General features: G+C 47.3%; 1 protein-coding gene across 2 annotated transcripts in view; it reads left to right on the plus strand.

The window, feature by feature from the left end:
* The window catches only part of FAM167A (family with sequence similarity 167 member A), a 31,620-nt gene extending 24,539 nt beyond the window's left edge, over positions 1-7,081 (plus strand). For both annotated transcript variants that reach the window (XM_080388638.1, XM_080388639.1), the window contains one exon: positions 4,302-7,081. In XM_080388638.1, coding sequence (XP_080244764.1) covers positions 4,302-4,565 — 264 coding nt within the window. In that variant the 3' untranslated portion in view covers positions 4,566-7,081. The remainder of the gene's footprint in view (positions 1-4,301) is intronic.
* Positions 7,082-8,890: the final 1,809 nt, after the last annotated feature.

The following is an 8,890-nucleotide window of genomic DNA, read 5'->3' on the forward strand; positions in this document are numbered from 1 at the left end:
GACCACCGGCAATGAGGACATTGGTCTGTGACCATATGGTTAAGGCAAACTTAAAAACAAGTCTGGGCTACACCATCAGCTACTTCTAGCTATTTGGGCTAAGCCGCCTGGACTGGACAACAGGCAGGGATGCATCCAAAGCTTTCTCTCCCTCCCCCATATTAAATATCCCTGGAAGACTGATGCTTAATCCAAACAGAAAATCCTTCCTTGGTTCATAAGATCTCGTGGTCCAGCTTTGTGATTCAGTCTAGCAGTTGCAGTAGCTCCTCTGCCAGGAGGGACCTGAGTTGGGTTCCCTCTCCCACCCGGGGAAGTTTGAACCAGTAGCCTGTCCATCCCAACAGCATGCTCCAAACATGCAGATGACAGACAGCTCTCCTGTCAGCATCTCCACCTACATGCTGGAGGTGGGTGTGCAGAAAGAGGCAGAGCATGTTGCAAAGTGATTTGTGTGAGCAAGACATATCTAAGGCTTTTCCTTCATTTGGCATGTAAGACTCGAAGGAAGCAAAAAGCATGGCTTCTGCTAGGTGCTCCCAGTGGGTTTCTCCAGGACATTGCACAGAGTGTTTGTAATCATGCTGTTGTCCCACACAGATGAACTGGTGCATCAAGTTACTTTGTGGTGACTGGCCCTGTGGGCAAACTGTGTAAAACGAAAACCCATGGCTTCACATGATTTGGCTCCTGTAATACCATTATCTCTCTCCAGAAATCTTTGTGGAGTTCTGCTGACCCAACAGGGCTCCTTTTAAAAGGAGGTCATTCATCATTTCTAGTGATGGTTTGGTCCTCAGCATGGGGTGGATTGAATGTTTCTAGTACTTGTGAGGAGCCTCTGGGAAAGGGAAAGAGAATGAGGATTTCTGAATTCTGACCCAAATTCTGCTAATATTCTGGGTGGTTTTGAGCAAAGCAGGATTTAATGGGACAAGTACATGGTGGGAGGAGAGGGTGTTTGCATCTCAAGCCAAACCCCAGTGATGAGCGTGAAGAGAGAGAGGCTATGTTCTGCAAGGCAGCCCACCCTTCCTGCCCACAGTGGGGCCTTTCATGCCCTGCTCCCTGCCCAGTTGTCACCCCAGCGACCTACCTCCACAGGACCTGTCATCATGCAAGGAGCTCCCAAGCCCTCGGAAAGATGAGGCAGGTTCCTAAGGGGGCACAAGCAATGACAGCCCTCATCCCCTGTGCCACCTCCTCATTGTGCACATCACCTTTCAGTCAGCCATTGCCAGGCTTTGTTCCTCACCTATCTACCTTGCTTTCCTGGAGGACAGAAGAGGGCTTTATCCCCCGGGAAAGCCTTGGCTGGTAGCGCACATCCAGCAGGTGACCCCTGCTTCCCCATTCAGCCCCAGAGCACAGCCAGAAAAGGTTGTGTCCAAGGTGGTGTCACAGCCTAGGTGATCACTGTAGATGGGTGGTTTGCCCCATGCCACGTTGCCCCCACCCTACAGGTGGACCAGTGAGCCATGTGGCTGGCTCAGAAAATGTCAGGGTCACCAGGTCCAGTGGGGAGAAAAAAGGGTGACTAGAGATTGAGCACCTGAAGGACATGCCCTGGAGGGCTTTGTCTTCCACGTTGCATGAAATGAAGAAGGCTTCCTCAAAAGACAGGGAAAGCAAAAACCAGTTAAAATGTGGAAAGCTGGCTTCAAGGGAAAAATAGGAATCTCCAACTCATACCCCTCTCTACAATGGCCTCATAATTAATTTCTAAACCCTTTTTGGCTGTGGTGGTTTTTTTAGTACCACACTCTTTGAAACATTCAATGAAAGCAGTTGCTGACATTTATTATGTAGTTTGATAAACTGACAAGACAGAACAACCAAGGGTCAGTTCAATAATGCCCGCGATTGCCTTCCTGATAAAATTTCAAGTTGCAGCTTCTGTTGTGAAACAGGTAAAAATATCAACAAAATGAATTTTTTTTCATTGCAACTCAGGTGGGAGAAGAACAACCTGTCGAGTGGCATTACTCTGCTTGGGGGCACAGGCTGCAAGGTCTGCAAGGAAATAGTGTTTTTTTGAAGCAGGTAAATGGGCACAACCCTGCCAACAATTCGAGAAAGATTTCCTAGGAGAGAGAGATTCACTCAGAGATTGGTACCAAGGTGACTGGATCGTCTCCAGGCAAGGGAGCTGGAGTACAGTTGCTGGCTGAGAGCACTAGGCAAGGTTCTCCAGGATGCCTCCATGGTGCAGGACTGAGAAAAGCCTTGCTTGGCTTGGATTAACTTTCATTATACTCATGTCAGGTCTCAGCTTAGGCTCTGAGCACAGCATTGCAAAGGGTTTCCTGACAGGCACACAAAACAGCTGGAGCAGAGCCAGGCTTCCCTCCAAGCCCTTCAGCCTCCTAAGGTGGCTGCTTCACCTTGCTGTGAGACTGGCAATGCTGCAAGGGGTGGTCCCAGCATCTTTGAAGGCATTGCCTGGAGGAGGAGGGATTATGCCACAAGCTAGAACAACCCTGAAGCTGTTCTGGTTCATGTCCTTGTTGCAGCAGCCCATGCATGAGACATTGGAAAGGTCTCATGTAGGCATACCAGGGCCACCTGTGGAGCCTCTCAAGGGGAATTTTCCCTCCTCCCTTCCCTTCTGCAGCTTCATGTATGAGCCACCAGACCAGGAATACATTTACCCACTACCCCTAGAGCTACATCTGTACTTGTAAACTAAACAGCTCATTTTCAGGCCTGGAAGCAAACTGGTATGATCTAACCATGTCCATGCTGTTAAAATCCAGACAAGGGGTTGTAGCCCAGATGCTTGCTGAGGGTTAATCCTTCTGGGTTAACTCCTGAAGAGTGCCCGTGGGGAAACACTTGGGACTGTAAGACCTGGCCTCAGCTCAAAGGATTCCAGAACCTTGCTCACAATTGAGCAGAAAAGAAGACTTTGTTGTGATATGCTGTTTAATGTATTGCTGTAGATGTAGTCTGGGTCTGATCCTGAGCTTCTCGTTCAAACCACAGGGAGCCAAGAAACCAGTGAGGCAACCTAAAGGAGTGAGGTAAAGGATGAGTTTGGGGTCAGGGCAGCTCTACGGTGCAGCTGGAGGTGAACTCAGGGCATCATATCATGCACTGAGAAGTTGGTGAGGGCAGGACTTACCCAGGGAGCCACTGGGAGGAAAAAAACACAAACAAAACAAAATCAGGAGCCTTGGTGCCGAGGGGTTCCTTCCAGTGCCAATTTGTGTCCTGCAATGTAGACCACAGCAGGGAAAGAGGGAGGACATCACATCAGAATAGATGCAGAACTATTTTCCAGTTTTGCCCCCTCCTTGTTTCCAGCAGTTACAGAGATTTAAGCCACAAAGTTTGCCAAGAGCTGTTCGGCTTCTCTCCTGCCACCTTCTTTTTTTTTGCAGATTTTGTGGTTTGTTGCTTTTCTGTGCAGAAGGATGCGGGGTGAGAAGTGGGAATTGTCTTCTTGGCATCTGCTGTTCTAGCTCTGCCTGCTTCTGTTCCCCAGACAAAGGTTTATTCTTGCACCAAGTGTTCACCTCCTTCCTTCACCACCCCCAATATCCTGTGGCAATAAATATTCTGCTTAATTATAAGTTGGAATAATAATAAAAAAATCTCTTTTCTTTCATCACTTCTGAATCTTCCACCTTCCAAAGTTAGGCGCCAGGGGAGAAAAAAATCTCCAAAACACTTAGCTCATTAGCCTGCGGGATAGTTGTTCTCTCTCCTGTGGGAAACCATGGAGGTCCCATCCTGAGAGCCAGTTCAAATCAGTGAGATAAGCCAGGGGGGATGTGGAGGCTCATGTTCCCGACTGTTGTGAAACAGCTCTAATTTATGCAGGCTGGAAACCTGGGCCAAGTATTTGGGGATCGGTTCTCTGGGGTTCTTTTAATTGGTCCTTTCCACCTCTAATTGCTCCTTCTCCCTGTGGCTGCTCCCTTATGAGCAAAATTAATTTGGGCTTTGCTTAAGGTTGAGCTGGAGGCTCGGAAGCCTGCCCTGACGTATACTCAAGCCAACAGCCTTGGCATGGCTGGCTTTAATTCCACTTTCCTGGTGCTCCTGAAAACCTGGGCAGGCACAGCCTTCCTGAATGCTAAAAATTCACCGTCCTGAGTGGGCATTTGACTGGGATGCATTGCTGGCTTGGAACTCCCCTGTCTCCCTCCCAGTTATTTGCAATGGCGTAGCATCTCTAGATGAGTTACATTTCCAGTGATCTGGTGCGGTCTTTAGCAGAGAGCAGCACAATGAGCAAATTTGCTGTGCCTCTGCCAATATCTTCTTCCCTCCTCACCCTCCATCTTGTGTTTCAGGCAGAAATGCGCCTGCAGGACCAGCAGCTGGCAAGGCAGCTCATGCGTCTTCGCAGCGACATCAACAAGCTGAAGATCGAGCAGACCTGCCACCTGCACCAGCGCATGCTCAATGATGCCACATATGAGCTGGAGGAGAGGGATGAGCTCTCCGACCTCTTCTGTGACTTCCCACTCATGAGCTCCTTCAGCCTCTCCACACCACTGAAGCTCATTGGAGTCACCAAGATGAACATCAACTCCCGCCGGTTCTCGCTGTGTTGAAGGGGGGAAGGAGAAGGAAGGATGGGGGAGAAAGCGAGAGAGGACTGGGCAGCACCAGGGCTCTCTCCACCTGACGGCTGGGTGAAAAGAGGCCAAAAAGGAGCAGAGGGAACAGGAGCAAACAGGGAACCCACAACTGGTCTTGGTGGCAGGGTGGAGCAGCAGAGTGAGGCACTGAGATGGCCCAGAGATGCTTGTTGAGAAGACAGGACCTGCATGGAGGAAGCGTGGAGAGCATCTGAACCCAACTGTGCACTTAGCCTGCTCCTTTGCAAAGTCTTTTCTCCTCCTCTTCCCCCCACAGTAACTAAGAGGATGCAGCTCCAGTGTGGTTGGTTGTACTCAAAAATCAAAGAAGGGCATCAAAGATCAGCCACAAAGCAAAGTAAAATCCCTTTTCCCTTCCCCTTTACCTCCTCCCAGGCTAGAGTCGACTCATCAGAAAATAAGTCACTCTCCTCCATGGATATCTCCTTGGATATCAACCTTCAGCCTCTGCTGACCCAAGCACAAGGTCCAAGGGGCTATTTTTGGTGGGAAGCTGATTTCTAGTGGAAAGGAACCCTCCTAGCAGGTGAGGGACTGTGGTAGGCAGCCCCAAGAAATGGTGAAAGAAGGAAGAAGACTTGCTCTGTTGAGTCCAGTGTACTCTAGCTTGATTTTGCCTGTGGTATAGATTATGGACAGACCATGGACACATTTATATAGAGAATACAGCTGGACAGAAGTCACCTGTGTGCCCTAGAAGGCATACCCAGAGCAATATGTGTTTCTGATCTTCTTGTCAGCAGTGACCACAAGACACCGTGTGGTTACCCCCACAAGCAGTAAAGCAAAGGAGGTGACTTACACCCAAGACATCCCATATCAGAGAAATCACCCCAGGCTGACATTCCCTCAGTAGCAGCACCAGCAAATCCTGGATCCTCTGTAGCAACACGCATCCATCAGAGAAAGGAACTTCAAGAGGAGAAGAGGGACTTTTATATAATGAGCATAAAGCGTGACTATAAAATTAAAAGGAGAAATATTGCTGCGATGAGCTTTGGACCTGCAGCAAACACATGGGATTCCCTCCCTGCTTGGCAGTATGTCAGATGGATGTTATATTTTCTTGCCTTTCAGTGCACACAGATGTACACCTGCCTGTATGTGACGTGGTGTGGAGGGCAGAGTGTAGCCCAGCAAGGGCAGGGACTCAAGAAGTCTAGCCGTGGCAGTCTGGCACCCAAGGCAGTTGGTCTAGAGCAAGTGTGGGTGCCTCTAGGCTCTCCTTCCTGTGCCAACACCACTTCTGACCGTGTCAGAGTGGTACAATCTCTCAACCCATCACTCTAGCCCAGCTCAGCTCTCCACCACATGCCCAAGCAGAGAGCTCTGCAGCTGAGTGAACATGACTGTCTCCACACAGCACTACCCTAGGCCCTGGGGATAAGCAGGAGATGCAAGCCAAGGCTGAGCTGGAAGCTGTGTAGCTGTGTTGATGTGCCTGTACCTGACTGTGTCTGTAAGCTATGTGTGTGCATAAGTTGTTGTGTGTGTGCATGTGAGCCCGCAGGATGCCTCTTTCAGGAGGTTGATTGGTGGACCCATCTCTTTGCTCCCAAACGTGACGTGAACCAGAATCCAATGAGATTCTGACGTGCCTGGGAAGATGCAATGAGGCTTCAAGACTTGGGGTTTCCACAGAGAGCTTAGGTCGATGCAGAGAAGATAAGATAAGTTAATTCATCTGCCTCCACAGGTCTCCTTTGGAGCAACAAATGAACATCACAGAAGGGTTCATAGCCACATGGGGACTGGCAAGGGACCCTGGAGCTGAGTTCAGTCCTCTGTCTCCCATAGTACATAGCCCCTCAGTGATGCCTCCCCCTCCACTTCAAAGCTCACTGAGTATCTTTTCTTTCTGCTAAGGAAGGAGGTATTTGGGGTGCTGGAGCTCTGTCTATACCAGTAAGTTACTCAGTGCCATGCCTGGGTGTTCAGTCTTGTGCTGCCCAGGTGGTGAAGGTTTAACTGGGTTGTGGCCAGACTGCCAGTTGGCCCCTGGACAAGACAACCTGTCATGATGCCATTTAGCTTGCTAGTAGAGAAATAGTCTTATTTCCCCGTGGACATCTTGAAAAAGAAAGTCTCATTAAAATTCTTGTTTGTTTACTTTTTTAATTCTAAAAATACAAATCAATTCATGTCTCACATGTTGACTTTCAGAGGCGTTTTCGATCAAAAGATAGCAATGATGACTTTTCAGTGACAATAATGCCTTGGAAGAGAGGGACCAGTTCTCTCTAGGATCAGCTAGAGTCGACTGTAGGGTGGACCTGCCTGTGGGCTCTTGTCTGGTAGCCAAACGTAGGAGGTTAGTACAAGCACAGTCTTAGGAGGTCATTAGAAATATCAGACGTCTGGGTTCCAGACATGTATTTTCTGCATCAAGTGGAATGAGGGATGGCTATAACTGCCAGCTGTTTGTCAAGATGCACAATTTTTTAATTATAAAAATATGTCTGTATTGATTTCTGCCTCTGGTCTCTCAGTGTGTTCAGTGGCTCCAGCTTTGCCTGGAGAGTGGTTGGGGAAGCACCAGTCTGGTGTGTTCAAGGTTTACAGGTGTGCAAGGTTTCCAGTCGGGTTTTTCTATCCATGGACATCACTGGGGCACCCTTACATAGCTCCATCAGCAATTGCTCTGCCTTGCAGTCTGGAGGAGATGGGAAGAAATCAAGGGAGTACTTATTACATATTTAGACAAAAATGTATGGGAAAGCAAGCCAAAAAAAAAAAAAAAAAAAATCACTCTTTTATGTTAGGTGCTGTTTTGTTAGTCAGCCACTGAGTGAAAAGTGGATCCAGGCACCTAAAAATTTAACAGGCTATGGAAGAAAAATAAATAGAAGTATATCTCATTTTTGCTGAACCGTGTTTAAAAAAAACAAGTCATCCAAAAGTTGGGTGAGCCTTGAGAAAAATGAGCATAGGGCACTGCTCCCACCGCAAAATTCCCAGAAAGGAGCCCCCAGGTCTCAGCTGTCTGCAATGAGATGATTCACGCCCTTAAGTGCTGGTTCTTCTCCTTGTACAAGTGGCTCAGAGCCATGTCCCCTTTCCTAGGTGATCTATGATGTCTACAGAGAAAGGCTGGTGGCAATCAAAGCTGATGTTTCGGGGGTTCATCCTGAAAATACGCTATAACGTGACCACATTTAACGTGACCCGTTTAATGTGGACCACCAAACCACGGCCATGGTATCTCCACCTGGAGCACCAGTGGCTGCTGCTGTTGAAGCAGTGAGCTACCAGACTTTGATTCAAGGGCTATCCACAACCACTCAGCAGTGAGACATTTTTCTCGCTGAAGTTAAAGAGCAAGTTTAAGCCTAGTCCATGTGAATAATTAACTGAATTTTTAATTTAGATGGCCAGACTGGAAGACCATGGTTATCTCCAGGCTAACTAGAAGACCAAATTTCAGATTATTTTTTTCTGAGCAAAAAACCTCAACGCAAATTTTGGAAGGGGGAGGAAGTCAGTCTAGCATTTTAATTGGTTACATTTTGCTTTTACTTTCAGCAGTTCTAAAAATCTTAAATTAGAAATGAAACCATTAACACCTCATTTTCATTCAAACATTGTTATGTAATAAGCAGTCAAAATATTTTCCCTGAAGTAGCCTTAATGAACTTTTCCACTTTCTCTTTTTTGGTGGCTATCAGCCATTCATCCAGCTAGACCCAGTCCCTGAACTTGTAGTTTGACTAAAGCTCTATATTTCAGCCTGAAGAAATCAGTTAAAAATTTAATTTGCCCAACTTGATTTCTGACTTCTTTTGGGTCAATCAAGAAGCAGGACAAAGTCATTTTACATATTTCAGCTTATGGTCAACTGGCCACTCTCCCTGACATGGTCTTGCCATGATGGACTAATGGACAAGACCTTGCTTGTCTGTCACAGCCCCAATGCAGTAACAATGAAAAGAGTCATTGTTCCTAGGAAAGTGTCTCATTCTCCACTCTTTTGGCACCTGGCAAGTGCTATCATATAATCGGTGGGTGATTTGTATTTTAATGTCTCCCACAATTTCCTCCATATAACCCTTAATGAAATTCAGTAGAGATACCATCACACAAATGCCCCGATAGGTCCCACTTACACCAGGAAAGCCAGGGAACAACGTGTTTAAGGACCTAAAGTCTGAATTTTCAGATTGCATCTGCTACACACTATTTCAACTATCACAGTCTAACCTCATTTTACATATATATACATATACATATAGATATGGGAAAAAAAACCCAGCTGGAGTATTCCCAGCACCCTGTAGTTT

This window comes from Falco punctatus (genome assembly GCF_963210335.1).
Source record: "Falco punctatus genome assembly, chromosome: 5".
Lineage (NCBI taxonomy): Eukaryota > Metazoa > Chordata > Aves > Falconiformes > Falconidae > Falco > Falco punctatus.